Here is an 18460-nt window from a genome sequence, read left to right as displayed (position 1 = left end):
TTTTAAAATGGCGGCCTCCATGCCGGCGTGTAGACAATTTTCACAACGTTACTCTTACCTTTTAGCATGCACATTAACCCCAAACCAAAGTCCTTTACCTATATCATTCGTGGTATATACCTTAACAGTTTGTCGAACCCGTACCAGTCTTCTGTGCTATGAAAACTCCCAAAGTTGTAAACCGGTTGAAACTGGTAGATGTTCACCATATCCGCTTTTACTCGTGTCTTTCCGTATAGGTTGAACTATTACATTTCATAAACAATATTGATATAACTGATATAATATATGTTCTCGTGTTCACATATTGTCAAATGCACGTTTCTATCTGAAATCAAACTCTTAAAAGAATAACTTGATATACATATTAATTCTTCGGGTAATTCCGTCATTCTGAAAGAAAGTAAGGTGTATTCTGATTGGTTGTTTCATGATGTCGTCAACAAAATATCAAAACGGTTCCATTGACAGTTTAGTTTGCGACTGGTAACACAATAAGTACGCAACCACTCTAATGTTGACAAATTTGTATTTCCAAGTACAGATATGATTGTTTACATTCATAAATATATGCAACATTCACATGTGTTTTGGGAAAATTTTGTTCCTTTGGCCAATCGGTATCGTTTTAACAAACGCCATCGATGTGTAGGAAGTGATTGGAACTTCTTTCAGAAGATGACCCAATTTTTAAATAGTTCTGCATGAGTATTTGTATTAAGAGGATAAAACGTTACATGGTATCCACACTATCATGATTCTAACCTTTTAAAACTCTCTCTATGTTTCCACGGTAGCTGCAAAACTGATTTGGTACTTTTCATTGACTGGTAACTGTATTCTTACGCAATGAAGGTAGGATGGAAAGTGCGAAGAGTAAGATTACAACCCATAATATTTCATTTATTTCCGCGTTGATTATCAGTGGTCAAAACTGTTTTGTTTGATAACACATATCGTGTGGAAAAAAGGATAGTCCGTTTCGACGAAATGGTTCAAACGTCGGCCTAAATTACATTTTAGGCGCTATCGTTTCTTGTTGTTTGAGGGTTTATGTCGTCATTTTGCCATTGATGGTTAAAAATGTTAACGAAGTCTGATGGAAAATTCCACCGACCTTCAATAGAGCAATGTCAGTGTTTCACGAAACAACCCACGAATGATGGTTTCTAGCCGGTTTAATGCAGTTGGAAGCAGATCATTCATAAGAACTATTAACTATAGGTAAACAACAGAAGTCATGTAGATCTAATCAGAAAAAACGTGTTCAGCGGTATGATTGATATCTTACAAATGCTTACCAAACACAGCTGATATTGAGCCATTTGTGGTATTCAATTTGTGGACGAATAAACAACCTCATAGGCACCGTTTATGTTTATAGGTGTATTCAAAGACGTATATTCATATATCTATGTAGTCTTTGGTGTATGTAAATATTTTTAAGTTAGTATTTTAAATTTGGCTTTGTAATGAATACAGTATTAAATACATTGAAAATAACTGACAGTTCAAACAGGTCTATAAAACATGCATATATATTTATCATTTAAGTTCAAAGGTGAAGTGTTTATGTGAGCAGTGGCATGTACACATGTGCCTTTATAGTTATATATTTAAAAAGCACTCAAGGTTTATCTCAAAATTGTAATCTCACTCCCTGTAATCTACATATATGTAGTATGGTCAGCAATTTTGTGGTGTTTAGGAATTAAGAAAATAGCCATATTCTCCCAAATGGGATATTAGTTGTTCTAAACCTGGATTTGTATCAACAGTTGTTCCAATGAATTCTGGATTAATTATGTGGTTCCGTATGTTATTATCTCATAAAGTATCTATAATAGTTCTGATTTACATAATATATTGGTTGCCATAGGATAGCGAGTGTTATTATAGGGGATTATTTGATGGTTTCATTGGTACTTGAAATAATTATGACTAATGACGCCTGATGTAAAAGTCATGTTGTGGATGTAATTTAGTAGAGTCATGCTGATACAGTGTTGCCTGTTAGAAGCTTCCACATTTGTAAAATAACAATGCTTATGGGTCCATCCATATTTTCATCAGTGATGAAATAGATGACTTGTTTGATAGGCATTTCTTAGAAATTGATGGATGACACAAATTTATGGATAGCAAATTCTTTATTTTACTGTAATAGTGATGTTTATGTGTAGATCCTTATACTGTTGTCAAGCAAGACTAAAACATGAACATGGTACAGAATATATATGGTAGGTGGATGATTAAAAGTTACAACAATTACATACATGAGAGAGCTGAGGTGAAATTGGGTTTAACGTAGCGTCCAAGATTATTGCACTTATATAGCGACGTGCATGTGTATGTGCGTGTGTCTGTCTGTCTGCCTGCTTGTAATATTCCAGACTGATGGCAATTTATAGTGCTAGCACACTGAGATACCATGCCACAGTTTAACATGGATACCCCACTCAGACACAGTATACTGACCCCGAGCCCATCAGTCCTTGTTTTAACCCCTTAATGCCCAGCGCCAGTCAGGGTAACAACAAGTACCATCTTTTAACGTCTTTTGGTATGATGTGACCGAGGATCAAACCCCAGATCTTCCGCTCTCCGGGCAGACGCTCTACCACTAGACCACGTATGTGGTCCATGCATGAGAGAGATTAACATGAGCTGGTTAAAAGAATAACAACAGAATTATGGTATTGTAAATATACATCTGTTTTATGCTATGAACTCATTAAGCAGTAATCCTCCCACCTATGTATACTTAATCCTGTTTAAGTGGCTTCCCCATCATGTGTTTTCTGTCCGCCATGTTGTTACAATATTATCCTTCTACTATTTAGTCTACTCATGTTAGTGATTGAGTATGGTTTTACACCTCTTTTAGCAATATACCAGCAGTATCACGGCAGGGGATACCAGAAATGGGCTTCACACTATGTACCCATATCGAGAATCGAACCCAGGTTTTCGGTGTGACGAGCGAACGCTTTAACCACTAGGCTACCTGACCGCCCCTCTACTCATGTATGCAATTGTTGTCACTGCTAATCCTCCACCTACCATAAGTATTCTGTACAATGTTTATTATTCAAGTCTTGCTTGATGAGGGTATAAGGATAAGAAACAGCGCTATTATAGTAAACAAAGAAGTTGTTATCCATAAATTTGTGTCTACTTTGATGAAATGGAACTTGGAAACTTAGGTTTCTGACTCAGAGAAGGTCCTCAATAACCTACGCTTGTGTTGAGAGAAGACTAAATGGATTGAGTTGTCATTCTCTGTGACTTGGTTGATTGTATGATGTTCATGTCAATCACTGTTTTGGTCCAAACTTGATTATTGGACAGGCCGCTATCATAAAGCTGGAATATTGCTGAGTGCAGTGTTTGTCAGCGAACAAACAGACAAACAAATACTTAAAACTTTACCAAGACATCAAGGCTTTTAATGTCTCCTGTAATTGTAAATCCTTAAATTTAAAATTTAAATTTAAATCCTTGGATTTAATATAATAGACGTCTTCTCAGAACCTACAACAGCATTTACAGAGATCTGAAAAGCATTTTCCTGATTCAAATTGTCCTTTTGGCATCAGTCCAGCATCCCAAACAGACACCAATGTAGCCTTTTTAAATTAAGAACTTGAATAGACCTATGAATTTTGAACTGTGCATAGATGATCCCATTTTGGCTTTTTCACGTTTTGTTCGGTAGGGTAGCCTAGTGGTTAAAGCATTCACTCATGAAGCCGAAGACCCGTGTTCGATTCCCCGATTCCCCTCATGGGTACAAATTACAATGTGTGAAGCCTTTTGCTGATGTCCCCTGTTGAGATATTGCTGGAATATTTCTAAAAGTGATGTAAAACCATACTCACTTTTTCATATTTGCTCATATCATTTCCATCCAAAGTTCAGGTGACTTCCCTGGCTATTTGTTCTTTTTTTGGCTGGTTATGTGACATGTCGATAGTACACAGTGGGGTGGAACGTGTAAGCTTATGTAGGTCTGGTTTCCAGAACATTTGTATTTCTTGTCAATTTCATACATCTATCTACCTAAGTACAATTCGGGGTAGAATAGGTCTTCAGCAACCCATGTTTGCCGTAAAAGGCGACTATGATGTCGAAAGAGGCGACTAACGGGATCGGGTGGTCAGGCTCGCTGACATGGTTGATGCATGTCATCGATCCCAATTGCGTGGATCGATCCTCATGTTGTCAATCACTGGATTGTCTAGTCCAGACTTGATTACTTACAGACTGTAGTCATATAGCTGGAATATTGCTGAGTGTGGCGTTAAACAATAAACAAACAAACTTAAGTACAAAAACATTACAGACCCTGTTCTGCAAAACAATTTAAACTTTATGTTCAAATGAAATTCATAATCTCTTTTCCACACCAGTTTTCAAAATATCAAACCCTTCAAGCTCACAGGATCTAAAAAGTGGTCTTTTTAATATGAGAACACAATTTCTTCTAGGTGTTCTTGTTGATATTTTGAATATCTGTTGTTTCTTTATTTATGCACACAACTTACCTAGAGTATAATCATGGTAACAGTAAACACAGTTTTACAAAACATTAATAAATGTATATCTTGTTTCAGATGTGGATTAATGAATGCGAGGTTGAAAACGATGTGTTACAGCTATACAAGAAGAAAAGAAGTCAGCAAGAGGATTTTGCATAACTGGAAGCTTGTTGATGTAACCTAATGCCACACTGTGGAACCAGGTCACAAGATGAACCATGGGACAAAGATGTATTGTGAATGTAGTTGACTAACTGCATGTGTAAAGTGACATGGATGAGACAGTAGACTCTCCATCAGGAGAGGAACTAGCACCTGGCAAGATGGATGTTCTGACAGTTACTGCAACAGTCAATGCTCTTCATCCCCAGACAACTGCCTCTCTTAACACTGCACAGTCTATCTTACCACAGGCATCATATGTGTATCTTGGTAGCGCAACAGGACACCAGACAACGTCCGTGGACAACAGCCAGCCTGTCGTGTACCTGAGCAGCAGTGCCAACCAGCAGAAGGTCCTCAGCACCATCACGCCGGTCCTTGTCTTGTCAAATAACCATGGCAAAGGGGCTATGGAAGCAAATGTTATGCTGGAAAACTCATCCCCAGCATTTCTGCGTCTATCTGGTGACTTGCAGAACATCCAGGCAATGGCTCAGGCTAATCTCATTGCACAGACTCAGGAGCATATTGCTCAGCAACTTGGAGAGGAAGAGATGGCACTACAGTCAAAGGTCAAGGATGAGGGGGATACTTTTACCAGTCTTCAGAGCTCATGTGAAGATGAAGAACAAACAGGTCATCGTCAGGGAAAATCTAAAGCCTCAGGTAATGAGTTCAAACAATTATTTTAGTTAGAAATCATGCAGTGATATTGTTTGTAATTGCTGCTCCCTGTTTAGGATGCAAGGATAGGTCCTCTATACAAGCCCTACAAGATGGTCTCATTCGTATCAAATCTGTTACTCACATAGGATACCTCCACTGACAAACCCTTCATAGAAGATCACATCATAATCTATTAAGCCAATCAATGTCGTAGCGTCTAAGTTATAATTAAAACATGACTGTGGAGTTTTGGTTGAAAATGTAAAATCTTGAGCAAAGGAAAAGACATAGGTTTCACATTTTCAATGAAAGCCAAGGAGGAGTGTTCGAATTAACTTATGATCAGTCTAAATGCAAGAAATACCAGAAATAATAAGAAAACATTGGGATACCTTATAGTGAAATACTACTTTAAACAATCAATTTGATGACAGCGAGAGAGAAAGACAATGTGCAGCCTGCAATCAACTGAAGTCATGATGTAAGATTGAACACCCTTTCATCACTACCCCTGTGGCTCAGTTGGAAAACAGTAGGTTACAATAGTAAACATGATATGTGAGGTTGCAGGTCTGATTCATGTCATTGAATTTTCATGTAGATCTGGGTTAGAATTGGTCTTCAGCACCCATGTTCTGATGTAAAAACTCCAAGCAGGTCTTATAATTCAAATGTAAACCTCTCAGGAGGTCTCACTTGAAAGAAGCACCTCTCACAAGGTTACTGCATTTAGATAGCAAGGTACCTACTCTACAAATGGTAAAAGTGTCAGTAGGTTTAGAAATGCTTGGGCTGGTTGTGTGGACAGCGTGGATCATTGCTGATACTGTCAACCACTTGTTTGCCTGGTAAAACCTAAATTTTGAAACTTATCCTATCTCACGCTATGCCTTTCTTCCTTCCTCTTTCGATCCGTGGGTGGAAACATCCTAAAATCAAGTTTCCAGCTTCAAAAAAACATTTTGCCTGAACTCCCCTTGCATCACTCTAGTGGTCACCCAAACAAGTTGGTCACGCACTACAGTCCCGTATACCATGACCTAAGCAGTTTGGACCCATGAAGATTCCAGGGTAGAATAGGTCTTCAGCAACCCATGCTTGCCGTAAAAGGTGACTATGCTTGTCGTAAAAGGCGACTAACAGGATCGGGTGGTCAGGCTCGCTGACTTGGTTGAAGCATGTCATTGATCTAAATTGCGTGGATCGATGCTCATGATATTAATCACTGGATTGTCTGGTCCAAACTCGATTATTTACAGACCGCCGTCATATAGCTGGAATATTGCTGAGTGCGGTGTAAAACAACCAACCAACCAACCAACCGAGTGGTTTGATCACCTGACACCCTATGCCACATCATTCTTTCTCTTTGCCGCAGTGTGGAGTCGGGTTACAAAGTAGAAAATACAAGTTTTGTATTTCTATTGCTTCTGATAGTGAGTTCACGTATTACTTCTCCCTAACGTCATGGGGAAAAAACAGAATTTTCGTCCGGCCTGCAAGAAGTGTCATCTCATATTTTCACCTTGTGATCCACATGCGTTATGCTGTGACTGTTTGTAAACCTGGTATCCGATGTTCAGAATGATCTCACCTATGGCCGTTACTAATTACCTGCATAAATAAAAGAAGCATACTGTTGATTGGAGATCCAAATCATGGGATGTTGAACATGGGCCATCTGCAACCAAGAAGCCTAAGCATGTTACTACCAAAGCTATTCTCTAATCCACCAAGATGCAGTCTCAGACAGCTTTCTTCCATGACAAGATTCCTGCCAAATCTTTACTGTCGACTGTTTCTAGCGCTCCCGTATCTCCTGTGAAATCTCTATCATCTACGGTTCTGGCAGTTACTTAGGGCATATCTGGTGGTTTGTCTTGTAGAACTAATCACTGGACATCCCTTCCGAATTGGTTATTTGTCATGGTAGAATAGGTTCCCTACTTCGAAGCTACTCGATCATTCTTGAAACGGTGTCCTACATGAAGACATAAAACTGTTAGGTTCTAATACATGTTAATCCCGATTTCATGACATGTCCTAGTAACGTAAAGGGGTCATCTCACATTTTAAAGTTGGTTGGTTTGTTGTTTAATGCCACACTCAGCAATATTCCAGCTATATGATGGCAGTCTGTAAATACAGTGGTCCCTCGCTACAATGCTACCAATGGGGTCCAAATAATTGGTGGGCATTATAGACGATGAGCGCGCTCGGCAAATCTCAAATCATCAATATGTGTTTATCTCACGTCACGTCAAAATAGTATATATTTTTATGGACCTAGATCTACCTGTAATATCATTCATTTATTAAATCTGTCACATTTCACAATGTCTGAAATACGTATTCCATTTCAATTTATCATTTTTTATCGATAAATTAAAAAATTATTCACTATTTCCCGCGATGTTATTGAAAATAAAATTCTCGGACACACATTTCGACAACGGGTCCGCATCGAACATGTCAAAGAGCAAAATAAAGACGTTTTAAGCAAATCTTTAAATATATTATACAAAGTGAAAAATAAAATCATGTAATTGGGTCTGGACCAGTCAATCGACTGATTGATATCGTGAGCATCGATCCACGCAATTGGGATCGATGACATGCATCAACCAAGTCAGCGAGCCTGGCCGCCTGATCTCGTTAGTCGCCTTTTACGACAAGCATAGACACCTTTTACGGCAAGCATGGGTTCCTGAAGACCTATTCTCCCACTTTTTTAAGTGTTATACATACTCGTGAGTCGATGTCTTTCTGGCACTTTTGTGCAACAATCTCATGTTTGAAGCATGTCTTATTCAGCATATCTTTCAGGCAATATTGTGCAACAATCTTCCACCATTAGTCTCACTGTTGTAGACTACTGCTAGGCTATCGGCAACTCACCACCCAACCGTGGGACAAAATGCATAGTGTGATATACATTAAGTTTAAAAATTTGAAAATTTTCCATTAAATTGTATATTTATTTACTTATCCTATCACACATGTTATATGCCCACCCGACAGTGACACCAGCCTGTCAGCTCCATGAAGGAAAATGATGTGGCATCGGGTGTCGAGGGGATCAAACCGCTTACGTCATGATACACAGGATTGTAGTGCATGACCCATTTGTTTGGGTGATGACAATGGTTATCCAAGGGGTATTCGGCCAAAACAGTTTTGGAAGCTGGAAACTTTGTTTTAGGACGTTTTCACACAAGGACCGAAAAAAGAAGGAAGAAAGCCACAGTGTGAGATAGGATAAGTATATATATATACAAGTTAATGTAGATTTTTCAATTATATACAGGCTATAGATGATTTAGCTGGGAAAATGCTTGAAGTGAGTAACACACTCTCTCTTTAGTATCTATGAAATTATTTGTAAGGTATTTTCCAAATGCGTAATGAAAATATTTATGCTTATTCCTGATCAGTAAAACTGAACATGTATTTTCAGGAGGAAAGGTGTACATGTGTGAGACCGAAGGATGTGGAAAGACATTTGCCTCTGCAGGTTTCCGCAAGTTTCATCAGACAGCACAGGGTCACTCTGTGAGTAGCAAAGCTCTACAGTGTCCGTTTGACCAGTGTGGGCGCAAGTTTGCTCGACCAGCCCACTTCAAGTATCATCAACTCACCCACACGTAAGCCTTCTTTGCATTTGAACGCATTGTGAAAATAGGATCAATACCTTATGATAGACTGGAACATTCATTGAACACACTTCAGCATTTGTGTGACACACAATGACATATTAGAAATATAGTTGGAATCACAGTTAAACCTAGACTAACATTTAGTCTCTGAAATCTTATATTACACAATATCCTTCTTGACACTAAAAATATAAAAAAATTCCCTATGCTGATTTCGCTTGAGCTGGCTAGACTTGGTTTTGTATGCATTTCTAGATTTTTTTTTTTTATAAAATAAATATATTCCTTGGCCATGGTGCAGGACTAAGTTAAACCTAGCTCAAGGTGTTATATCCTATTCCTGTTGTATAATTATTTTTCTGTTTCCAGGGACAATCGCCAGTATGAGTGTGAGTTGGAAGGCTGTGGAAAAAGGTTCTTTACTGCTCAGCGGTTGAAAGTTCATATGCGCACCCACACGGGAGAGAAGCCATTTGTCTGCACTGAATGTAACAAATCCTTCACCACTGCAGGGAATCTAAAAAACCACGAGCGTATACACTCAGGTAAGTTATCTATTCAATAATGCTGGGGAATATAGTAGGGGGTTGGGGATTTGAAGGTTTACCCTGGACCAGTGAAAAAAACACCTGCAGGTTGGCCCGTGGCATGTAGATCTCATGTCGGGCCCATAGTTTCAAGTTTGTATGGGCCCTTACGGCCTGCAGTAAATTTAGATATCAGTTTATTGTTAAATATTTTTCATTGGTTTGAGTTTCATGATATCTTAGAAGCTCCAATTCGCTGTGCAGAGTTGCGTCCTTATGATCCTGGGTTCGAATCCTGGTTTGCCCCAATTATGTTTCTAGGTTTGTTAGCACCATACCTGTGCTCATGAGTTTTACCAAAGTGGTAAACGCCCCAGACCTGTATTACTTCAGGCTTGCCTCCGATATCAAGCTGATATGCTGTGTTAAACTGGAATACTGTTCAAAGCGGGGTTACACCTAGCTCAGAGAACTCACTCATTTTATCCAATATGGTGTTATATGATTGGATGGCTATTTTTTGTGTCATGTAATTCAAAATGACTCAAAATGAATGGAGATATGATACGTTTGTTTGCCATGTTCTCAGAGTAGAGCAGCTCCCAGGTAGCCAGGGCGTTTGTGTCAGTGAGGATTTGGGTGGTCAATGTGACAGAAAATTATTTGATTTTGAATGTTTAATTTTCAAGAACTGTTTCAGTTAAAGGGATCTTTATTCATTGTATCCACCCTTGGTTAGTATCTGGCATTCAAATTATCATGTTACATTGCTGGTAGATAACAGCATTTATTCCATATGCTCACTCTCTCCAAAATACTTTGTCTGTTTTCTATTGTTGCTTATTACCAAGATATTTCTTGCAGGCGAACGTCCATATGCATGTGACTATGAAGGCTGTGTGAGAAAGTTCACAGAATGTTCATCCCTCAAGAAACACAAGCTGGTCCATACAGGTGATAGATAGATGTGTTTAACCATTACAGTACAAACAACAAACAAACAAACAAACAAACAAATAGAATGACATTTATACAATATGCATCATTGTATGTGAAACTATTTCATGAATGACATGACAGGCTTTCTTCCCTGCTGATATTAATATCGATAAATTTTGGATTTCTTTTTGTTGTTTACACAAATTCACTGGGAAGGAGAAAGGTTGTTCACCTTGTTTAATTTGTGTTCAACATTTGTTGTTGGAGGAGGCCTGAAGCACTGTAAACCAAGTAATGTGAAGAACAAGATGGTGTGGCTGTTAAAACAATACTGTGGCATGTCCTGTAATTACACGGCTCCCCAGCAAGCATAGCTGTGCTCTGACATCAATCATGTTTACATTTGGACAGTTTCTTAAAGTTCATATGCATATTTTTCACATAACGTGAATGTGAAAAGGATAGAATTATGAGTTTTATTGTTTTTCTGGGTGAAAAGACATTCAAGAGATATTCAAATTATAATTAATTGATAATGAAACCCAACATGTTTCTATTTGTATTTTATGTTTTCCATTCTATCCTGGAAACTTATGTGGAAAGGCAGATGAATACCGGCATCAGTGTGCATGATTTTGTGTCAAATGGAAAAATTTCTGTTGACCTTTCCAAAGCATTGTCAAAGTATCTAATTATTGATTCCTCAGTTTTTGCAAAGATTATTGTCCCATGCATATTCCCAATAATCTGAGCTAATGTATGCAACAAATTGAAGACTGGGTCTCTTGAAAGGGAAGAAAATGTTAACATGTAAAACCAGATGTTTGCTTTGTTTACATTTTCGAATGAGGAGGCCTACTGGTAGGTTTCGGGGCACAGGGTTTGCTTTATATCTAAGCGAACCTAATGTATGCAAAAAATTGAAGACTGGGTCTCTTGAAAGGGAAGAAAATGTTAACATGTAAAACCAGATGTTTGCTTTGTTTACATTTTCGAATGAGGAGGCCTACTGGTAGGTTTCGGGGCACAGGGTTTGCTTTCACACTTGATTATTTCAGTTGATTTCATGTTTACAGTTTATAATCATGACTTCAACAGTTTGTCAATTATTTGTTAATGGTATGATGAATTCAGGGATGTATGTATCGTAGCTGAATGTAATATATATGATGTGATAGTCATCTGGCACATGTAAAAAGAATCATGATTGTGTAAACACTATCCAACATGGAGGTTCGCTTCAGAATTATTACGGTTTTTTTTGGAAACGAATATTAGAGTTATTGGAGTCTTTTCAGAATGATTATTGGTGTTTTAAGAAAGAGCAGACACACAGTATTTTTGTAATTGAACTTCCCATGTAGCTGTCCGTTATTTGAATAATTACATTTAGAATGGGGAATTGTTAAAATGCAAAAATGGTGATATTTTCATTGTACATTAATTTCAGATGTTGTTATTGTACTTCTGCTTTGTCTAATATAGTTGATAATGGCATCGCATAGTAGATACTTTCCCTCAGAGGGGCCGTCGGGTAGCCTAGTGGTTAAAGCGTTCGCTCGTCACGCCGAAGACCCGGGTTCGATTCCCGACATGGGTACAATGTGTGAAGCCCATTTCTGGTGTCCCCCGCCGTGATATTGCTGGATATTGCTAAAAGCGGCGTAAAACCAAACTCACTCACTCACTCACTCACTTTCCCTCAGAATCCAAAAGTGTGAAGTGTATTTATGCGCATGATATATATGAGTTTTAGAAACGGCTTATTGACCTCCTCATCTAGGCCTACAGTGTATGCTCACATAGCCTGCCGTTTCAATAACACTGTGAAATATTTTCAGAATCAGACCGATACAAAAGTGAAAATGTATAATTTGTAACAGGGTTATTCTGCGTACCTACTTTTTATAGGTCCTTTGTTGAGTTGTGACACTTTGGATACCGAAAAGCAGTTTCTGATGTGAATTGGAGTCACCATTTTTGTTTACAAATTGACGTGTAAACATCACATGATTTCGATAAGCATTTTGATTGGCTGCTTTGATACAACTTGTCACATGAAATAGAGCATGTCATATTTTGGACAACTCACATCCAACAAGTTGCCTGTTCATGCATGCATCAAATTGTATACCCATTGTATATTTTATTGTGTGAATGCCTCTTTAGGTGATCAAGAAATCTTGACAAGTTAAGACGGTGTCAGATAAATATTAAAATATACTATTGACACTCAATAGATTATTCATCATTTCATGTGTGTCTGGTAGATGGAAAGTATTATTAAATTATTTATGCACACTTTCAACATCTTAATATTTTTACAGGTGAAAAACCATTTTCCTGCAACATCTGCTTCAAGACATTTTCCCAGAGTGGTAGCCGGAAGGTGCACATGAAGAGACATGAGATGGCGGCAGCTGCTACAGCCGCTGTGACGATGAGGAGGGAGAGGAACGACATCGCTGTCACTGTCACATCATCGTCCGCATCAGCCATTGCAGTAAAGAGAGAGATAAATGAGGAGGGCATGAAGGAAGGCACAGACAACCAAAAGCTGATCGTTATTCATGAGCTGGCACAACACTATGGAGGTAGTTTTGTTTCATGGAAAGGAATTTGTTTAGAAGTTTTGACATCAGAGACTTCAGACACTACTTGTTCAGAGATGAAGAAGACATTCAGTCTCTCAGTTTCATAATTGCAGAATTTTACTTTCTTCTATTTAACTAAGTGTATGGCACGTACAGTCTTTAGTCTCATTATGATAGATATCTTGATAGTGCATTTGCAATATGAATAATATAAACTTGACACAGGTCAACTCAAGGATTTTCCATCAACAAAGGGATTGAAAGTAGGCCCAGCCAATATGTATGAACTACACTTGAGTCAATTGAACTAACATTTGCTTGAGAACTTGTATATATATTCTCAAAGTGAGTTTTGGCCCGATTCATTCATATGCGTATTACTATAGTTAATCTGTCATGCCAGCTTACAAGACCGAACAGGTTTTTACTAGACTCGGGCTTCGGACTAGTGGCTAAATTTTCAGATTGTCATAGCACTAAGTATCATGAGGCAACAAGCATGACATGTTACCAGGGGTTACATGATGCATAAATGTTTGTCAAGTATGCAGAAATTTAAGTATGGACACAGAAAAAAAATACTGTGTCCCAAGGGACGCACAGAACCTACAGCGCATCAAGAGCAGTTATAGGCGTCTGTGTTTACCCATCAATCATAAACACTTTCCACATTCTCATTGATTCATTCAAGGCTCTGAAGTAATTATCTAAATGTACAGTACACTACACCATTTCATTGCTTTACAGGACTCTCATATTGCCTGCAAGGACCCTTCAAATTAATTATTGGGGGTCCCCTGGACCTTCCACTTTTGTAAGTCTAGGTAAAATGTTGTCTTTTAAATATTTTTCTTATCATCTCCTTACTAGCAGATGCACATGAACCTGTGGTGTTGACGCAAGGTCTGACGGACCATGTTGTGACCGTGACCACACAACCAGCTGACGGTGATGCTGAGAAGATACATCTACCAGATAACATCCTGGAGGCACAAGGTGAGCCCTGTTCAATCACAGCGTACCTTTGAACATATTCAGTGTGAAGTTATCATCTTGAATTCTGTTCGATGAAATCTACTATGATGTGATATTGAAATCATGAATGATGTTATTTCTGTACCGTGAGTGGACTCTCAAGTGATATGCGTGCTTATGAACTGTTATATTATAAGATCATACATAATAAAATAGACTTGGATTGTAGGATTGTTTCGTTAACCAGATATTGGTATTTGAATCAGAAGTAGAACAGATGCTTTTATCAAATCTTTGCTTGATTTAAATATTTTAAACAGGAATTTGTATAAGCCTTTAAAATACAGTGTGAATTTGGCATGGTACTTGATAATTGTGCCTAGCCCAGTAACATGCTCACTAGCCCCCATTTTGTTTAGTTGGACAGTTACAGGTAGAGTAAATCATCTAGATTTTAGAACTACTCATCAGAATACAGACCAGCGGATATTCATTATGTGCATGTATATGTGTCAAATGTGTTCTGTTTTCAGGTTTACATGGTGACCCTATCCACACTGAGGCTCTCCAGGCTGGGGACAAAGGCATGAATGTGGTGGTCCTTTCACAACCACAGGAGATAGTCAGTCTGACCTCACCTTACCACCAGCCACACATTCCTGGGAGAGAGGAGATCATATACGAAACTGACCTCCTACATACGGACCTCGACCATGAAGAGATTGCTCATTCTGAATTCAGCCTTCAGTCCTTGACCCAGGGGTCACAGGGGTCTGGAGACATGGGGGATGGCATCATGGCTGCAGACCAAGGACTAACAGAACATGGTGATATTTCCAGCTCCTCCCAAACGGGGAGGGAGATGGCCATGGATCCTATGATGGAGTCGGATGACGACACTGATCATGTGGAGGATTTAGTGACAAATAAACAGCAGACGGACAAGGTCTAACATGGAGAAATGGGGTGATGATGTTTTATGTGTTATGATCCAAGTTGGAGTGGAGATACAAAGTATTACTTCAACTGTAAATGCTCAGAAGATATTTCCACTTGGCCAGTTGTAGAAATTACAGGTTTTGATTTGTTCCCTAATCATCTACTTCGTTTTTCACAGTAATCCATGATTTCTGATGCTTGTCCATTGTAATGTCATTGTGCTCCACAAGTCAATAGCAAACGACCTTGACAGTGGCTCTGGGATATTTGCCATCAGTGTATTTTACAAAGTAGATTGAATTACATCATGGGTGGTAATTTCACTTGCCTCTATTGAGTTACAGATTATATGTTCAAATGAAGTAATTTATTTTGGAGGTATGATCCTGAACACACAGCTTGAATGACATTGTCAAAACTATCCAACATCATGGTGTGTGTTTCAGAGCCAGTACATTGTGTGTAGATGGGACACATTGTGATGTATGGTTCTGTTGTTACCCATAGGTCTGAAAGCCAGTGGAGGATTCCTCTATTGCTCTGGCAGTGATAGACTTGAACCATTACTTGATTAGTATAAATAGTAAGCTGAATGATGTATGCCTAAAGCATATAGACATGACAGAGTAGTAGCCAATGCATCTAGAAGCTGATTTGTGAGAGTGAATTGTACCTAAAGATGCCTTGTTTTTACGTTCATTTCTACATAAACATTCAAACTAAATGCAGCCAAGAGTTTCAATGTGTTTAAAAAATAGTAATTCATGACATATCAGATTTCTTCAGTCTGTTATTTTCTGTGGAGCCATTAAGAAGTACAGTTAAACTTTATATACCGTATTCGACGTAATAAGCGCCCAGGGCGCTCTCAAAATTAAAATTAGGGGGCTCTTATCAGAATATTATTTTGGTGAAAAAAGAAAGTTGAAAGATAAATTTCGTGGTTTATGCTGACAGCCTGAAATGTTTATGTACGACAGATATATGTTTCCAGAATTTAATTGCCAATATTAAAGGGTGCATATAGCACACGAGTGCGTATTATACGTGAATAGGGGTCGGAAGGGGTGCTAATTGGGATTGTTCAATAGCCATTAAATCAGCAAATCTCACCATGGCGCCTATTAGAGCGGGGCACTTATTGCGTTGAATACGGTTTGTTTGTTTTAATAAAACAGAATGAAGATGGTGAAATATGGCAACATTTATCTAGTTCAGCACAAATACTCAAGTGACTATGGTAACCATGAAGTCTTTGTCTTTAAGTGTGATAGAGGTGGAAATGAGTATTACTGTGTATTGTGAGTAGGTAGCAGTTTGTTGGCTGTGATGGAATCAGATGTGATATGTTCATATATGATTGTTCATTGTTGATCTCAGTAACATGGGGAAAGTATTACCATATCAGGATTCTTCCAAAATGATTGTAATTGTGGTCTGCTTAAAACAAAAAAAACATAAAGTGACAAAAATTTGTTTTATTATGATACACACTTCGGATCTGAAAATTGTACAGGTCAACCATAGGCTGCTGTAAAGGTGAAAAAAACTGTTGGTTCTCAGGCGTTAAGGGACCGGTCATTCATAATAGAGGTGGGTGTGTGGGTCAGAGGGAATCTGACAGTCTCTAGGGGAGGGTCATAAAAAATAAAACACAAATCTGGGGACAGGTCATGAAAAAGTGGACATTTTGTTATAAAATATAAAAGTTTTTTGCGTTATGTCTTTTGAGGAAGTGTCGTGAATAAAATGTACTAGGAAATGGGGAGGGTTATCCAAAAATATGACAAGCATTAGGGAAGGGTCATTATTTTCAGTACATGAGTGCGTCAAGAACTTCTGACCCACCCACCCCTGTAATACAGGACGGGTTCCTACAGAGATATTAATGTTGATGCTCAATGTGAAAATGTTGCATCTTATTAACATGTGTAAAATAATATGAAATTAACAGTATCCATGTTGTGTTTAGTTGTAAGGTGAATGTGTGCTTAAGTGGTTATATCTGAGAACCAATGTTAGTTTTGTTTTAGCTTAACGTGTGGACACCGATGTTGAGAAGATGTGTTATTCAACTGTTGTAAGATATGATTGTGATACTGACACCGTGAATGTTGTCCCTCTGGTGCTAGTTCTGGTGTAAAATGTTTAACTCTGTGTCATTTGCCTGGCCAGATACTGAATATGGTATTGATTATAAAACAACTGAACATCAAAGGATGTTGGTTTCAATTGTATGCCATGCATTGTTAATGAACATACATAATCATTTATTTATCTGCAACCTTGGAACAAAATTTATAGTTGTCAGTTGTCTGAAGGGTGATAATACATAGGTAGTGTAAATATGTCCTTGAGAGGGAGAATAACATTAATAAATTACCTTCCTTTGCAACTTTTATTTGTCTGTTGAGACATACCGTATTCACTGTAATAAGTGCCCTCAGAGAAATCATACACAACCAGTTAAACGAGGTCGCGCAGACGTGAACAGACTTAGTTCAAGCAGTGCTCCAGATAATTTTTTCAACCATATGAGAACAGTACTGGTCATTTTCAGATTTTACGAGTTCAAGACATATTTTTTCAAATCAATGAATACTGTCCTGCCTGTAGGATTGAGAAGTATTGGTATGATATTGTGCCGCCATTATTTAAAGACCTTGTGTTGTACTTTCGGATTTGGGTGCCAAACTAACGTAAACATAACCGAGACGTGAGAATTTGAATGCTTTATTATTAGCCAATCATATTGCAGGATTGGGAGGACAGCTGTTTGCTGCCAACACAAAATGACGTATTCCCATTTAAGCCGAAGCTAATGCCCGATATTGTAAACAGAAGTTTAACACTGTTTCAAATAACGTGTTTGAGATAAAATGCTACACATGCATTATTCCGGACACCAATCTGCCATGTGTGTTTGATGCTACTGATAATGTATCTACTTTGGTAATTAGACATTTCATTTACATACCAGAGCATTTAATTCAAGCCATTGAGTGGGGGGAAGCCCCCCCCCAACCCTCTGTTGTTTTAGCAAGGCGACAAAAATGGTGTCTGAAAAACATAGAAACCATTACTAGGGAATGAGCTTGCGCACATCCCTTACCAAAATGGTGGAAGGTGTCTGATATACTGCATTCTTGCCTAATAAATAGACAATGTACGGTAACAATTAATCATGAGAGCTAATAGTATTGTTTGCCTGCTTATTTGAGGCTGTTGTAATTTGCATTCCATCCGTATTTCAGTACTTTCTATCCATACAATATGCCGATATGGCATCTATCTGGAGCACTGTCAAGCATAGATGAAACTTTAACATTTTCGATTATAGTTACTGGGCAAAAGTATATCCCTTCTGCGCTGCTGTTGTCTGTTTTTAAAAAAAGGTCTGTAATATATAGGAAATTAGGGACTGTCTTGTAAAGTTTCAGTCTCATTATGGGGCACTTGTA

At 38.3% G+C, this 18460-nt stretch overlaps 1 protein-coding gene across 5 annotated transcripts; it reads left to right on the top strand.

Annotated features, from left to right (window-relative positions):
* Positions 1-658: 658 nt before the first annotated feature.
* On the top strand, positions 659-17937 carry LOC139442853 (zinc finger protein 410-like). Of its 5 annotated transcripts, none has more exons than XM_071223755.1 (8): positions 659-740; positions 4617-5369; positions 8827-9013; positions 9395-9570; positions 10417-10506; positions 12819-13085; positions 13956-14081; positions 14594-17937. In XM_071223755.1, the coding sequence occupies exons 2-8, from the start codon at positions 4814-4816 to the stop codon at positions 15010-15012; spliced, it is 1821 nt and encodes a 606-aa protein (XP_071079856.1). In that variant the 5' UTR covers positions 659-740; positions 4617-4813; the 3' UTR covers positions 15013-17937. The 5 variants fall into 5 exon arrangements, with proteins under 5 accessions (XP_071079856.1, XP_071079857.1, XP_071079858.1 ...); XM_071223756.1 differs by lacking the exon at positions 659-740 and adding an exon at positions 774-855; XM_071223757.1 differs by lacking the exon at positions 659-740 and adding an exon at positions 775-876 and having other exon boundaries at positions 13959-14081.
* The last annotated feature ends 523 nt before the right edge of the window (positions 17938-18460 follow it).

Source organism: Haliotis cracherodii, unplaced genomic scaffold (assembly GCF_022045235.1).
Source record: "Haliotis cracherodii isolate W230 unplaced genomic scaffold, xgHalCrac1.p SCAF_5, whole genome shotgun sequence".
Taxonomy (NCBI): domain Eukaryota; kingdom Metazoa; phylum Mollusca; class Gastropoda; order Lepetellida; family Haliotidae; genus Haliotis; species Haliotis cracherodii.
Note: the sequence above shows the minus strand (reverse complement) of the source record. Positions and strands in the feature narration are given on the sequence as shown.

Bases quoted from the DNA above. Each gene is read 5' to 3' on its own strand.
- LOC139442853 (XM_071223755.1), top strand. From the start codon at position 4,814: ATGGATGAGACAGTAGACTCTCCATCAGGAGAGGAACTAGCACCTGGC. The intron at 9,571-10,416 runs GTAAGTTATCTA...TATTTCTTGCAG, and splicing joins CCACGAGCGTATACACTCAG to GCGAACGTCCATATGCATGT. The intron at 10,507-12,818 runs GTGATAGATAGA...ATATTTTTACAG, and splicing joins ACACAAGCTGGTCCATACAG to GTGAAAAACCATTTTCCTGC.